The sequence below is a fragment of the Jaculus jaculus genome, chromosome 5, assembly GCF_020740685.1.
Source record: "Jaculus jaculus isolate mJacJac1 chromosome 5, mJacJac1.mat.Y.cur, whole genome shotgun sequence".
NCBI classification, from domain to species: domain Eukaryota; kingdom Metazoa; phylum Chordata; class Mammalia; order Rodentia; family Dipodidae; genus Jaculus; species Jaculus jaculus.
In genome coordinates this window covers 117,145,465-117,162,242 of record NC_059106.1, presented here as the reverse complement: position 1 = coordinate 117,162,242, position 16,778 = coordinate 117,145,465, and the positions used below count along the sequence as shown (strand labels likewise).

At 38.0% G+C, this 16,778-nt stretch overlaps 1 protein-coding gene across 4 annotated transcripts in view; it reads left to right on the top strand.

Annotated features, from left to right (window-relative positions):
• Gen1 (GEN1 Holliday junction 5' flap endonuclease) overlaps nucleotides 1–16,778 on the top strand; it is a 43,084-nt gene that overhangs the window by 10,077 nt on the left and 16,229 nt on the right. For all 4 annotated transcript variants that reach the window (XM_004663784.2, XM_045151004.1, XM_045151005.1 and 1 more), the window contains exons 5-7: nucleotides 3,604–3,780; nucleotides 12,970–13,080; nucleotides 15,819–15,892. In XM_004663784.2, the coding sequence (XP_004663841.2) occupies nucleotides 3,604–3,780; nucleotides 12,970–13,080; nucleotides 15,819–15,892 (362 nt within the window). The remainder of the gene's footprint in view (nucleotides 1–3,603; nucleotides 3,781–12,969; nucleotides 13,081–15,818; nucleotides 15,893–16,778) is intronic.

Here is a 16,778-nt window from a genome sequence, read left to right as displayed (position 1 = left end):
TTTTATTGACAACTTCCATAAATATAGCAATATATCCATGGTGATAATCACCTCCCACCTCCCCTCTTTTTCCTTCCTCTACTGAATCCTTTCTTCATTCCAGCTAGTCCCTCTTCTATTTTGATGACATTTTTTTCCTCTTACTATGCAGGTCTTGTGTAGGTAGCATTAGCCACTTTGAGGTCATGAATATCAAGGTCACTTTGTGTCCGGAAAACAATATTATAAGCAGTCCTCCACTTCCTTTAGCTCTCAAATTATTTCACCACCTCTACTATAGTTCCTGAACCTTAGAAGGTGTGTGATAGAAATATCTCACTTGGTGCTCACTCCACTTGTCACTTTGGTGAGTTTTTAGTCACCCCAGTAGTCACTCCCACCTGAAAAGAGAAACTACTGTAACCAAAAGTAAGAATAGCATTAATATATGAGCTGGGAAAAATTTTTAACTTATTTGTACCTCAGTTCTTATTTTGTGCAATAAGTATAGTAATATTTTGCCACAATGAAAACAAATTCTGAGAAAATATATGTAAAATAGTAGGGACTTTATCATCTTTTGTAATATCATAAGCAGTCACAGAGTGCATATTTTGCTCATTTAAAATATATGATAGTTCATGCATAGAAGATATTATTTGGCTTATCCTATTGCATTGTAATTTTAAAAATAGTTACAAAGTAGTATTTGTGCATTACTTACTGTTTTATTTTGTAATTAAGTAATGTCTAAAATACGATATAATTGAAATACAGGAAGCTCTTATTTTGTCACTTTTCAGATATAATGTAATTTTTTTTTCTTTACTGATGTACATTTTTTTCTTTTTGCTTTGCTTGATAGTTTTGAGAAATGGTCCCCATATATAGTCAGGCTACTGTGTAGTTGAGATGGCCCTTGAATTCATGATCCTATCTGCCTTTGCCTCCCAGTGAAATACATACTTTAAAAAAGTCATTGCTGTGGTGATCCCTCCTTCATGTCCTTTTCCTATTCATCTCTTAAGGTTTTGACTTTGTCTTTTAAGTCCTTTACATATTAATTATATAAGCCTTAGATCATTTTTAAAATTTATTTCCCTATTTTCCTTTTCAATTTTGGTTAGAAATTCATTTATTTTAAAAGGCTTTGCGTCAAATATTAGTCAATTTTCTCTTTGAAATGCTATCAATTTTCCATCCTTATGTTTTTCTTTTAAGTAGTCTTCAGTTACTGAATATTCTACCTGAAAGACTGTTAATAGTTGAAGTAAACATTTTTACCAAATTCTAATTTTCTTGTGAAGTTAATTTCTGGGAAACTCTAAGAAGCTCATACTTGGAACATTAAATAGCCAGTATCTTCATATATTATCTTCTTGAGAGAACCGCTTCCTTCCTGTTCTGTGTTGCAGTCATTATGGAGCTCTTTTGGCATTTTGTGTCCAATCGGTACTGCTCAGTTCTATCATCCATAGTCATACTTCTGCATCCTAGTAGGCCCCACTCCCCAGTCCACTGCCAACTTGCTGAGTATGAAAGGCACACATTAGTCGTCCTCCAACACCAACCCCATCCTATATGATAGAGATAAACGGTATGGGGAAAATATTATAGCCAGCTTCATCACTTCTGTGCTAGGACTTTGCAAGAAGTTGTAATGCTAAGTAGGACAATAACCTGAAATAACTTGTGTTATTATGAAAGGATATTTCCTTTTTGTTTGGTTGGTTTTATTTGTTGTTGTTTGAGGTAGTGTATCATTCTAGCCCAGGCTAACCTGGCTCACTCTGTAGTCCCAGGTTGGCCTCGAACTCACAGTGATTCTCCTACCTCTGCCTACTGAGTGTCAGGACTAAAGTGTGCACCACCATGCCTAGCATGAAAGAATGTATCTTATCTGTGATAAATATGAAAGACATGTCTGTAGCAGCACTCAAAGTAACCAGAGTCCTGAGAAGTAATGTTTTTCAACATAGTGCTTTGTTTTCTTGACTCTTGTCTACCTTGGGCAACATCTGGCAAAAGTTTTTCATATAAAGTACAAGAAATTAGGCTCTGGGGGGAGGGTGTAGGACATGGATGAGCTTAACAGTGGTACTAAATTGTATTCGCTGAGTACAAAATTAATTAATTAAAATAAAATAACAAAGAAATTAGGGTCTGTTTTTCATCATACTCAGTATTCCTCAATGCAGAGAGAACTATGAGAAAAGTGAATAAGCTGCTCGCCTATGTTAGATCCACAACCCAAGGAAAACCCAGTGGATTGTTTGTGTATCATAAGTTTATGGAGGACACCTGAATGAAACCATCACATTAGTTTTACACACATGTAAATATTTATTGTGTGATCAATTCTTGATTAAAGATATTTTCAAGCCAGGCATGGTGGTGCGTGTCTTTATTCCCAGCACTTGGGAGGCAGAGGTAGAAGGATTACCATGAGTTCGAGGCCACCCTGAGACTACATAATGAATTCCAGGTCAGCCTGAGCTAGAGTGAGACCCTACCTTGAAAAACCAAAATAATAGTAATAATTCAGACTTTTAATATAATAACACTGAACAAAACAGTAGCAATCAAATATGAGTCACTTTATCAATAACATTAAAAATCTGCAATTTTTTGACAGGAAATGATCAACTTAAAAATAATCCATCACCAACTTGTGTTTTTAAATTTTATTTATTTATTTATTTATTTATTTATTTATTTATTTATTTATTTATTTTTCCTTGAGAGAGACCAAAAGAGGAAGAAGCGGATAGAGAGAATAGGCTTGCCAGGACCTCTAGCCACTGTAAACGAACTCTAGATGTATACACCACCTTTGCATCTGGCTTATGTGGAATCTAGCCTGGGTCCTTAGGCTTCTCAGGCAAGCACCTTAATTGCTAAGCCATCTCTCCAGTCCTTGTTTTGTTTATATTATTTTCATGTATATATACATGTTGATTATATGTACACCCCATATCACCCTCCCCTGTTCCCCCGCCCCCTTGTAACTCCTTTTCATCACCCACCAGTGACTTTAGAAGAGAATGACTCCACTCTCCAGCAACCTTTAACTGTCACTAGTTCATAGGGAAGGGAGTGAATGTATAAGGCCCTCCCTTTTCAATAACTGAATGTTGACGGGCTTCATCATGTGCAGGTAGCCACATCTGGTGTGAGTTCATGAGTACAGTGGTCTTGTCATGTATGGTAACCCAATTTCCACAGCAGTCCTCGTCACTCTCCAGTACTGGTATTCTTTCTGCCCCATCTTTCCATCACCAATCTTAACTACTTATCCAGTGTTAGGCAGTCTTTATCTGTGTACCTACTACCCACTGTTTTGCTTTACATTATTTTGAAGAAAATGCCAGCTATAATATTGCATAATTCTTAATATTTCAGCATTATTCTCTAAAAGTTAATAACCATAACAACTATTATTTTTACCATCAGCAATTGCTAGAAGTTTCGCAATTGTTTCTTGATGCTGTCAGATATTCACTCTTCAAACATCCAAGGGGTTCCTGAGTATCATAATTTTTAAAATACCCAAAAGGCTACTTAGTAGTTTTAATATGTAAAATTCTGAGGACATTAACGTCTTAAACCTCTTGTCTGTTTCAGTGCCTTGATATGCTGGAGTGCTTAGGAATTCCCTGGGTCCAGGCTGCTGGGGAAGCTGAAGCCATGTGTGCTTACCTCAATGCCAGTGGCCATGTGGACGGCTGCCTCACCAATGATGGTGATGCTTTCCTTTATGGTGCACAGACTGTTTACAGGAATTTCACTATGAACACAAAGGTATTTATTTTCTTTTTCCCTTTGGTATTTGATTAGAAATTACTTTTTTTTTTTAAAGGTCTGGTCGAATAATATCTCTAAATTGTTTGACAAATAGTGATTGCTAAACCAATTTTCAGCTATTTCTTTTTCTTTTTCTTTTTTAATTTTCAGCTATTTCTGAAGGTACCCTTGCTGTACATTTCAGAGCTAGAAAGGATTTTAATTTTTTACTTTCGGAATACATACATACATGCATACACACACACACACGCACACACACATATACACATACACACACACATATATATGTATATGTGTGTGTGCGTGTGTGTGTGTGTGTGTGTTTAAGCTAATTTAAACTCTATGCTTTGTGTATATATGCCAAAACATTACATGGTACCTGTCATAGTCAGCTTTATGTGGTGGACATGAACCCTTAACTTAGTTACAGTTTATAGGAAGAATGGAATTTAACAGATTTTTTTTTTTTTTTTTTTTTTTTTTGGTTTTTCAAGGTAGGGTTTCACACTAGCTCAGGCTGACCTGGATTTCACTGTGTAGTCTCAGGGTGGCCTCGAACACACAGCGATCCTCCTACATCTGCCTCCCGAGTGCTGGGATTAAAGGCATGCACCACCACGGCCGGCTTGGAATTTAACAGATTTTAAGGAAGTTTTTTAAGGGTGAGAAGGAGAAAACCCACCAGCAAAAGTAAAAGCAAAAACCTGGCAGCCGAACAACAGGGAATCTAGGCAGAACTCAGACTGTTATTGACATACCACAGGCTGGATTTCTAGATCTGTCCCCAAACACATTTTAAGGCTGGACCCTAGGATCCACCCACAGTGTCACCTCTAAGTTACAAGCTTGAATAAAAAATCTTGAATTTATTGAGGGAAATCTATTGAAGCTACCACATTTTGTCTTTGGCCCCCAGTAGATTTATAATTATTTTACACTGTATCTTCTATTTAGTCCAATTTTAAAGGTTTCATCAAAGTCTCAAGTCTTATCTGAGATTTAAGAATCCTGTAAAATCAATACATGTTATATACTTTTAACATATAATGGTACAAAGTAAACATTTTTATTGTTATAAGACAGAGCAAGGAAGGACTGGACCAATGTAAACTTAACAATCATTAGGCAGACACCTGTAGTTTAAGTCTGATACTCATAACCAGTGATCAGTCTTTGAAATTTGTTAATTTTGCCCTCTAGCTGGAGTGAGTACTCAGGGGAAACTTTCATCCCAAGCCAGCAGTGTTCCATAGTAGTCCTGGTGTAGTCTTGGTATATTTAAAACATTTTTGGGTCTCCATTGTAAACCATGGTTCAGCTTTAATTTTATACACTGGCCTTTTTAACCTTTAAAACAGGAATTTTTTTTTTATTTTTACTTTTATCTCCCAGAGTACTATAACCTACACTGTCAAATTTTGGAGTATTTGTTGTTATTGTTGTGTTGTTATTTATTTGAGAGCGACAGACAGAGAAAGAGGCAGAGAGAGAGAGAGAGAATGGGCACACCAGGGCCTCCAGCCACTGCAAATGAACTTCAGATGCATGCACCACCTTGTGCATCTGGCTTACATGTGTCCTGGGGAATCAAGCATCGAACCAGGGTCCTTAGGCTTCACAGGCAAGTGCTTAACCACTAAGACATCTCTCCAGCCCTTTATTTATTTTTGAGAAAAAGAGAGAAAGAGTCAGATAAAGAGAGAGAGAATGGGTATACCACATCCTCTAGCCACTGAAAACAAACTCCAGATGCATGTTCCCCATTGTGCATCTGGCTTACATGGGTACTGGGAAATAGAACATGGAACATTAGGCCTCACCTTAAACACTAAGCCATCTCTCCAGCCCTGAAATAATATTTTTTTACTATTTTTTTTATTACTTATTTGACTGAAAATGAGATGGAGAGAGAGAGAATGGGCATGCCAGGGACTCCAGCCACTGCAAACAAATTCCAGATGCCTATACTCCCTTGTGCATCTGGCTAACGTGGGTCCTGGGGAATCAAACCTGGGTCCTTTGGCTTTGCAGGCAAACGCCTTAACCACTAAGCATCCCTCCAGCCCAAGCATATTTTGTTTTTTATGTCTCATCTCAGCAGAGGTGCTTGGAAACGTGTATATGTTTCTAAAATCAATACCAGAGGTATAGGACACAGCCATATTTTAAATTTAGGTACAGAATAAACCATGACCTTGATTATCAGGGTTTTTTTGAAAAATATATTGCTTTTATTCTGAAGTTGGTAATAAAAAAGTTTGTTAATTCCTATTACTTGTGTGAAATAAAAAGAGATCAAAGGGGTTAGTTATATAACATATAAAATGTGTTTATTCATAGGTGGTATGGATAAAAAATAAAAATCATAGAAAAAAATTTTAGACCTAATAAAATATATACCATGATTTTAGCATAATAAATCATTTCCCCCAATTATTTTTTTTATTTTTTGTAGTCAATGAATGTATTCGATTTGATACCATTGTTAGCCTTCTCCCTATCCTACCCCCCTCTACAGGGACCCTCCTTGTTGGGGTATATGGGTCATGCATTGTGGTGATAGCCTTTAGTTTTGGGTAGGAGGAAATATCTCCGTGTAGCTCTGATATTCTTTCTGCCCCCTCTTCTGCAAATTTCCCTGAGCCTTGTTAGGTTCATATTAGGGCTGCTTCCATGTTGAGATCTTGGGTGCCTCTGTGCCTCTGGATATCAGGTTTGGAAGGGGTTGATTGTTCTCTATATCTCTCTCCTTCACCATTGTGCTGGTTCCCAGTTCGCCAAGAAAACAGCATTCTTGCCTGTTTCCCCAGTTATTCTTAGTTTCAGCTGGGGCCCTTTTGAGGTATGATGGGGTGGTTCTCTCCTTAGTATCTGCATCTATCTGAAAAAGAGAAGCAGATTGTCCAACAGAGAAAAAAGTTAGCATCAAGTAAATAACCACTGATTTTTAGAGAGAGTTCAGTGGAGAGCAGGTTCATTTTTGGATATGGTTCCGACTTGTTTCCCAGCTCCAGTTATGGGTTCTGTTCCATTGAGCAGATCAGTTAGCCAAATCGAGAGCAGTTAGTTTCACACCATGGGTTTGCGCCACTATTGCACTTGTATGAGCATCACTTCAGGTTTGTTTGCTGCTAAGTAGGTTAGACCATGCATTGCTTGGGCAGATGTTGGTCTTTATCCCCCAGTCTCTCATGTAGCACCTTCTGACACTAGACATGCTGTCTGGGGACTGACCGTCTTCCAGCTTCCAGCCATGTTGCTCCATAATACATACTAACAGTGTATGGCGTCTTCAGCAGTATGGTCTTGCCAGTAACCTACTGTGGGTACTCAAGCACTCTGACATAAATCTGTCTTCTTTTGGGAAACCTTGTAGGTCTCTGTGATCAAAAGCTCATTGTGGATGATTACCACCTGCTGGTATTGTGAGTTACAGGTCAGCGGCCAAGAAAAGAAGGAAGAAAAGGATAAGTGATAGCAAAGAGATAGAGAGATGAGAGAGAAGAGGGAGAGAAAGAGAAGCAGAAATAGGAGGAGATAATGAACAGTTTTTGTCTACCTTTTCCAGGGTCTTATGAATCTGTTGTTACCTCTAAGGGCCTGGTGGAGATTCAGCCATTTGGTCTGTCTTTTAGGATGTAGAGTTTATGGTACCATTGCCTTTGGGTCCACTTTTGTGCCCTTCCCCCACTTCCTTACCCTCCTCTTCCTCCCCACCCTCCCTATTGTCTGGTTCTCGTGATGCTTGGTAGGTATGTTGGTGACTTGGGTAGATTCAGGTTAGGAGCTGTAGATGAGACTATGTGGCGATTATCGTTCTGTGAATGGCTGAGTTCACTGAGAATAAGCTGTTACAGGCTCGGCCATTTTCTTTTTCAAATTTCATTGTGTCATTTTTCCTTACTGCTGTGTAGAATTCCATCGTGTAGATATACCACATCTTAGTTATCCATTCATCTAGTGATGGACATCTGGGTTGATTCTAGCTCTTGGCTATTACGAATTGAGTAGCTGTAAACATGGTTGAGCAAATCTCTCTAAGCTGAGGCGTCTAGCTTTTAGGATACATGGCCAGTAAAGGGTCTGTTGGTAAATCTATAGTCAGTTTTTTTAGGAGCCTCCATATTGCATTCCAAAATGATTGTACCATCTTACTTCCCACCTAAAAGTGGATAAGGGTTCCTATTTCTCTACATCCTTGCCAGCATTTATTTTGATTTGACTTTTTGATGTTCGCTATCCTTACTGGGGTAAGGTGGAATCTCATAGTTTTAGTTTACATTTCCCTGGTGATTAAGCATGATGAACGTTTCCTTAGGTATGAGTTTGCCGATTGTATTTCTTCCTCTATGAACTGCCTGTCCAGTTCCTTGCCCCATTCTGTGAGTGGGTTATTGGACTTTTTATTGTTTAGGTTTTTGAGTTCTTTGTAGATTCTAGAAATTAGGCCTCTGTCAGATGGATATTCAGCAAATATTTTCTTCCATTCTGTGGATAATCTATTGGTTCTGCTTATCATATGTTTGTCTGTGAAGAAACTTTTCAGCTTCATAAGATCCCATTGGTTGAGTAATTGTTTTAGATACTGTGCTACTGGGGTTTTGTTGAAGTCTTTTCCCATTCCTGAATCATGGAATGTTCCTAACTTTTCCAGTAGGAGCCAAGTTTCTGGTGTTATATTGAGATCTTTGGTTCATTTGGACTTGATTGCTGTACATGGCAACATGTGTAGATCAAGTGACAATTTCCTGCATATGGTTATCCAGTTTGTCCAGCACCATTTGTTGAAAATGCTGTCTTTTCCAGCCTATATTATTAGGGCCTTTGTCGAATATTGAGTAGCTATAGTTGCTTGACCCAAAGTCTGGGTTCTCAATTCTATTCCATTGGTCTATACAACTGTTTTTATGCCAATGCCATGCTGATTTTATTACTATGGCTTTGTAATATGGCTTTAGATCAGTTATGGTGATGCCTCCAGAGATGTTTCTTTTGCTGAGGATATGCTTGGATATCCGAGGCCTTTTGCTTTTCCATATGAATTTTGAGATCAACTTTTCTATCTCTGTGAAGAACGATGTTTGGATTTTGATGGGAATTGCATTAAATCTGTAGATTGCCTTTGGAAGGATTGCCATTTTCACAATGTTAATTCCACCTGTCTAGGAGCATGGGAGGTCTTTCCATTTTCTTAAGTCCTCATTTTCTTTTTTGAGTGTTTTTATGTTTTCATTGTATAGATCTTTTGCTTCCTTGGTTAATGTTATTCCAAGGTTCTTATTTATTTATTTATTTATTTTGTTGCTATTGAACATGTGATAACTTCACTTATTTTTTTCTCTGTATTTTGTCATTTGCATATAGAAAGGCTACTGATTTTTGTGCATTGATTTTGTATCCTGCTACTTTGGTGAAGGAGTTTATAGCCTTTAAGAGTTTTAGAATGGAGGCTCTTGGGTCTCTTACATATAGAATCAAGTCATCTGCGAATACCACTAACTCGACTTCTTTCTTTCCAAATTGTAACCCCTTTATTTCTTTCTCCTGTCTTATTGCTTGAGCTAGGACTTCCAGTACTATATTAAAGAGCAGAGGTGAAAGTAGATACCCCTGTCTTGTTCCTGATCTCAATGGGAATTCCTCCAGTCTCCATTAAGTATTATTTGGACCTTAGGAGCTTTGTATATTGTCTTTATTGTGTTAAGATATAAACCGACCATGCTGATTCTCTCTAGTGCTTGGATTATGAAGTGATGTTGTATTTTGTCAAAGGCCTTTTCTGCATCTATTGAAATGATCATGTGTTTTTTGTGTTTAGTCTTCAGTCTGGTTATAGGCCTAGATGCAAAGATGGGTGGGAACTGAGAGCACCAGCACTTCCTGCTCATTCCTCAAAGAGGGATGAATTCCCTCAGGCAAGGGCGGGGAGGGTAATACATAGGATGTGGGGGTGGGCATACTGCTGCTAAGGGAGAGCAGGTCATATTTTCATCCAAAACATCTTCAGAATCGAACACTTCGATGACCCCAGGTTCTTCAGGGTCTTCCCACATATCACCATCCCAAATCACAGAATCCCACTCTTTTTCAATCAGTGCCCTCACTTTAACTTCTGATAGTTGGTGAGACTGGTATTTGAGTTTACGTTGCAAATTAGCCAATCTCACAATGAGAGCTTGGGTTTGGTTTTCTGCAATCTGAGGCCTGTTCTAGCTAGAGAAGAGACTCCTCCAGGGCATCTTTAGAAACCTTGAGGTCATGTATGTGGGTCTTAAGCTTAGAATTTTCCTTTTTGAGCTTCTGCTGTTCCCTCACTAGTTTGTCCAGAGATGCTAAAAGCAACCAACCAGCCTCATCATTGGTCTTACTTTTCCACAAATATTCAAATTTTTAAATACAGAGTCACTAAATTCCTCGTTCTTCACAAGACATGACTCAGGGTCACCAAATACATCTATCTCATGAAGTTCTTTAAATAGTGCACTCCATGGATTATTAGTGACCTCCTTATTTCCAGTAAAAGCTCTCTCCTTATCACCAGTAGGGCCTTTTGTAGCCTTGAAATTGGAGAGCCAACCCCAGATAGCAACTAAGCCCACTAGAGAAATCCTTACAATTCTGTTTCTCTAAAACCACTTCTGGTACCAAAATATGTATTAGTCAGAGTTTTCTAGAGGAACAGAACTGCTAGAATGAATTATTTTAAAAAGGGTATTAGATCAATTTACAGTAGTCCAGTAGCAGTTGCAGGCCCAAGTATCACTGAACCTGGTAGCTGCTTAGTCCACATGGCCAGATGCCTCAGCAGTCCCCACCCGGCACTGCAGATGGTGCCAGAAAGCCTGGAGGCTTCCTAAGGAGCCCCTGGGTTTCAATCCATGTGGGTCTTCAGTTGATGCTGGTCTTTAGTCCGCACTGGTCTTTAATGCATGCTGAAAGGCAGCCAAGTGGAAGGGAGGAAGGAAGGAAGAAAGGAACTCTTTTTACCTAGAGCTTCCTTATATCAAGTCCCCCTCTGAGTGGGGCTGCCCACTCTGGGAAAAGGGCTCACCCTAGGGGAAAGACTTCCTCCTTTAGTTGATCCTTCCTAGAAGCAACCTGTGGATTACTAAACAGATCAAGTTGACAACACCTAAATTATCACATAATGGTTTGATTAGAGACTTCCATGGTAAGACTGGGAGATCTTATTGGATTTACTTGTATTTGATTTTTTTGCTATTTCTTTTGCATTGTAGTCTGCCCATCACAGTGTGAGAGCAGGGAGAATGGGGCTGTGGTCTTGAGGGAGGTGGTGCAGCTTGTGGGGGGGAGGGTGTGGAGCATGGGGGCTTGTCCTGGGGGTCCAAGAATCCAGGGTCAAGACTTGCCTGGGGGCAGAGCAGGGTGGAGCCAAGTTAATCTGAATTGGCAGGGGCCTGGGGGCAGGGTGGAGCAGAGCTGAGGCATTAGAATTTGCTTTGGGATGGGGCCAAGCAGAGTGGGTGGAAGGAAGATGCATGGGGGATGGACGTCTAGGGGGTGGCAAGGCAGAGTAGAGCAAGTGGTCAGAGTTTGGCAGTGGAGCACAGGGGTGTGTGGCATTGGGACAGAGTGGGGAAGGTAAAGACTTATCTGGGGACAGTGTGGGGTGGAGCAGAGCAGGTCTGAATTCACAGGGAGCATGGGCGAGGCAAATAAGAGCTGAGCTAAACCCAGCAAGGGATGGGAGTGGTGGGGGGTGAGGAGGACCTGAAGACAGGGGTGAGGGGGGTGGAATCTGTGTCCTAGCAGAGGGTGGTGTGGATCCCGGCAATCACCTGTGCCTTGGGACGCACAGATGGAACTACTGGCCTGGGTCTCCTTGCCCACAGTTACTGCCAGAGTAGCCTGAGGCTGGGACCCTGGTTAGGTTGGCTGCTGGAGTGATTGGGGGACTGGTGGGTTACCCGAGAGCATGGGAATCAGCAGATTACCTTTTTTGCCCCTCCACGCCCTCCCACTGGTGATCTATTAGAGATTGCTCTCCCCTAAATATCCCAGGGACCCCTTGATTCCTTACCAGTCCTTGTTCCTATAAATTTTGTTTGAATTTTTTAATGTGTGTGATTCTTCCCCCCACACTGAGGCTTGAAGCCAGGACCTTGTGATGGCAGGGCAAGTATCTATCCACTGAGCTTAATCCCTGAATTTTTAATTATAATTTTATTTATTCATTTTAAAGACAGAAAGAGGCAGAGAGAGAGAATGTGCGCGCTAGGGCTAATAGGTACGTTTTTTGTGTGTTTTCTAATCTATTAAGTTTTATTTTCTTTCTTCTAAATGTGGATTTCTCTACTATAAATTTGACTTGATTATGTGGTTTAATTCTAAATCAGTTCAATAATAGATGACAAAATTGTATGTGAAATATATTGCTTTCCCTTAGAGTTTCCACTTTTAATATTTATCCTTAAAACGTCTTCAGAAATACAAGGAGAGACATACAAGACAGGATGCTCATTATAGTATTATTAATAGTTATAAAAATTTAACAAATCATTCTTACTGTTGGGGAATGTTTAAATATTTCATAATTTTGATTCTCATCCAAGGTTACTGCCAGTAAGCATTTTAGGTATAACAATTTATAGTTGGACAATGGTACGTACCTCTAGGCATTTGATGGCTAAACTTGCTGCCATTCCTCCTCAAATGTTAATAGTATCCCCATTAAATAAATACTGCTTAAGTAAGCATGGTAATACTCAGCAGTCATTTTTAAAGGTAGGTGTTATTGACATAAAAAATATCCAGGCATATTACTGGGGAGAAATGTTATGAAATAGTATTTTTATATAATTATACTTTTCACATTTAAAATAGTTAATAGTAAATATTAGTATATATGTGTCAAAGAAAGCAGGTTTGTAGAATATTATGTGTACCAAACTAGTAATAATAATATTTGTATTCTATAATATATACTTTACAGCATGCCTTTTTAGTCACCAAAATGCAAGAGAGAGGAAAACTCTCTTTATGGTTTATTTTTTAAGCCATTTTAAAACTGACTTTACTTTCACCTATTAAAATACATATGCTGTGGAGACTCTTGTGATCAGGATATTTTTTCTATTTAAACTTTAAAACTAGATATTTAAAGGTAATTATGTAATGTTTAATGTAAAATACTTTTAGATTAAACTGAATATATACTTTCTTTAGGACCCACATGTTGACTGTTATACAATGTCCTCTATCCAGAGTAAATTGGGCCTGGACAGAGATGCTCTGGTTGGATTGGCCATACTTCTTGGTTGTGATTATCTTCCAAAGGCAAGCTGAAATCATACTTTCTTTCTTAGCATATCTGTGCTTCTTTGTATTCTGCAGACATATGGGTATAACATGATTATATGACTGAATCTAATTTAAATCTTTAAGTATAAGCCATTTACTAACAAAAACAATCAGCATTTCAGGATAGTGTTTAAAAGCTATCTTGAGACACTAAATGTTATAAAACAGAATAGCGTGAGTAGTTCCACATTTAAATCTCAGTAAACTACTACTCTAAATGCAAAGATTCACTGTCAAGTTTAAGTACCCTGACAAAGAAATATAAGGATTGCTCTTTTCTTGTATTATACTAGCACTAGTTGTTATCATGGCTTTTGTCTTGTTTGTTTGTTTTAGGTTTCAATATCTGTTGTAGCTTCTAGTCATAAACATGATCAAAGTTATTAGTGTTTCTAAGCAACATGACAATTGCTTTTTCTATATGTATTCCCATAAACCAGTCTTCTCTGTATTTTTACAAATCACTCATTTGATCTGTGTTTTTCAAGAGAAGTACAAAGAATGTCATATAATTGTTTTTGTCCACTTCTATCTAGGAAAAAGTACCTAGATAATAAAATTTAATTCCAATTCCTAATAAGTCCTCAATGGCCAAATGTAAATATCTACGGTTTTTCAAGCTAGTGATAAAACAGGAAGAAAGAACCCTTTAAATAACATGAGACACTATTTTAAAATTCTCCTACAGAAATAAAAGATCCTATTTCCTATATATAATTATGTCATAGCTAGAATCTAGAAACAACCCACTATAAAACCCAAGGAACTTGGTGATTTGAACTCACAGAAACTCAGTTTAGCTGCAGCTTGCTGGCTTTATGCATTGTATAACAATGATTGTGCTGAAAGCACAGGCTATATAGATAAAATAGACCTTGAGCCGGTGGCTCACGCCTTTAATCCCAGCACTCAGGAGGAAGAGGTAGGATGATTGCCATGAGTTCAAGGCCACCCTGAGACTACAAAGTGAATTCCAGGTAAGCCTGGACTACAGTGAAACCCTACCTCGAAAAACCAAAAAAAGAAGAAAAAAAATAGACCTTGAGGCAGCCCTTGCTAAACCTGGACTTAACTTTGTCGTAGGTTCTATGTGGTGGTGGTGGGTTTGAGAAACACTTTATCAGAGTGGGCAAGTGTTCATGGGGCTTAGGCAGGGTCTACTAGCTATGTGGGAAGTATTTTAGTACTATTTGACTATCTTTGTACATAATGGCTATGTAGGCAACTAATAGAGATAGTCATAAACTTTGAGGAAGCAAAAAACTCCATTTAAACCAGAAATTATCATATGAATGTTTGCATATAGGTTTTATGTGTTAGAAATTCACATTTTGGGCTGGAGAGATGGCTTAGCGGTTAAACGCTTGCCTGTGAAGCCTAAGGACCCCGGTTCGAGGCTCGGTTCCCCAGGTCCCACGTTAGCCAGATGCACAAGGGGGCGCACGTGTCTGGAGTTCGTTTGCAGAGGCTGGAAGCCCTGGCGCGCCCATTCTCTCTTTCTCCCTCTATCTGTCTTTCTCTCTGTGTCTGTCGCTCTCAAATAAATAAATAAATAAAAGTTTAAAAAAAAAGAAATTCACATTTTAATTTTCTTAATTAAAAATATACATATATATCTATTTAAGAAAGACAGAGAGAGAGAGTATGGGTGTGTCAGGCCTCCTACCACTGCAAATGAACTCAAGGTACATGCAACACTTTGTTTTGCTTTGTGTGGGTATTGGGGAAATCAACCTGGGCCATTAGACTTTGTAAGCAAAAAGCCTTTAGCTGCTGAGCCATTGCTCTAGCTGTTTCTTAAATTTTGTTTTGTTTTGTTTTGTTTTCGAGGTAGGGATTCATTCTGGTCCAGGCTGACTTGGAATTAACTATGTAGTTTCACAATGGCCTTGAACTCATGGTGATCTACCTCTGCTTCCCCAGTGCTGGGATTAAAGGCGTGTGCCACCACACCCAGCTGGTTTCTTAAATTTTTAATGTTAGTATGGAACTAACTTCTGTTTGGAGGTCAGTGTCTATAAATACTACATTTTCATACAATTAAATGATATTATTTTTTCTGATTATAAATATGAAGTTAGTACAAATGAAATATTATCAAGATAATTAACTTAGTAAAGCTCTCTAGAAGTAATGTTCATATCTTCCTTAAAAATAAACACTCAATGAGGTGAGAGGATAGCTCAGTCAGTAGAGTGCTTGCCTTGCACCAACCATAAGGGCCTAAATTCAATCCCCAGTACCCATATTAAATTAGTGGCACATATTTGGAATCCCTGCCATGAGGAAGCAGATAGGCAGATTCCTGGGGCTTGCTGGCCAGCTAGTTCAACCTACTTGACCCAGGTCAGTGAGAGACCCTCTCAAAAAATGGTGGGCAGTACCTGAGAGAAACAGCAGGTTGTCCTCTGCTCTCTTTCTGCACTTTCACATTACACACAATACTCTGGTTTGACTGTAACCTTCAAGATTTATTTACATAGATTAACAGTATGATTGTTCTGTAATTTACAGATGCACAGAATACTTCCTTACACTGTTGGGCAATTTTGTTTTGCACTTAACAATAAACCTTGCACAATTTCCCTGTCATTAAGTAGAGATATTTCATTCTATGTTTCAGTGTACAATCTTCCATTGAATTAATGTACTACGCTTTATTTAATCTTTCCCTAATTATTAACATTTTAGTTTGTTTTTCTGCTTTGTGAAAGGGAGTCCCTGGAGTTGGAAAAGAACAAGCGTTAAAACTTATACAGATTTTGAAGGGTCAAAGTTTGCTTGAGAGGTAACTGGACATTACTTTTTATTGCAACATTGGATTTTTTTCATAAATATTATTACTGAAAGGATTGTACTTAACAAAAGTTTTTAGTATTTTTAAACTACTGTACGTTTTCATTTAAAACTGTGTTTTTGTTTATTTTAAAGATTTCCAAAGCAAGGAGTAAAAAATAAATTCTAAACCATAGTACATTTTGAAATCTATATGTTATTAGCTCATTAAACACAGTACAATGCCAAATGCATTCACTTAACCACAGACTACTTTTAGAATATTTATCACCCAGGAAAGATAAAAATTACGTTAAAATGAGTTTATATTTGATGCTTTGAAATTGTATATACTTTCTAAAAATAAAATGTCTATAGCATGTTGCAAATATTTCATATCACTTGATCAGTATTTTTACTTGGTTCTTTCCTATACTGCACATTTAGTATTCTATTAGTTAACAGTTAACTTGGGCAATTTTAGGGCTCAAGGTAATTAAGATTATGTTGAAATTGATAAATTATGCTATTTACTCCTAAAAACATATGAATTATATTTACTTGATAAAAATAATGGTTTTTAAAAATTAATGTTCATGATAATAAGTATAAAATACAAAGGAGATTAGAAGACTGAATAGTCTTGGTCCCTGGTAGGTTTGAGATGGTGAGTGTCTGGAAAGAAATGCTAAGTGGCAGATATAAATAAATGACCATGAAAAAATATTCAAATCATTGTACTCTTTTCCATATTGCTTTTCCTTTAACTGTGATGATGTTAGTAAATCCAAGATGTCAGTCTTTGATATCTGTGATTACTGTGGTGAGTAGGAAAGAATGGTATACTTTGGCCTGCAGATGCAAGCAGGGACCATCTGGGAATCATAAAGATTACAATA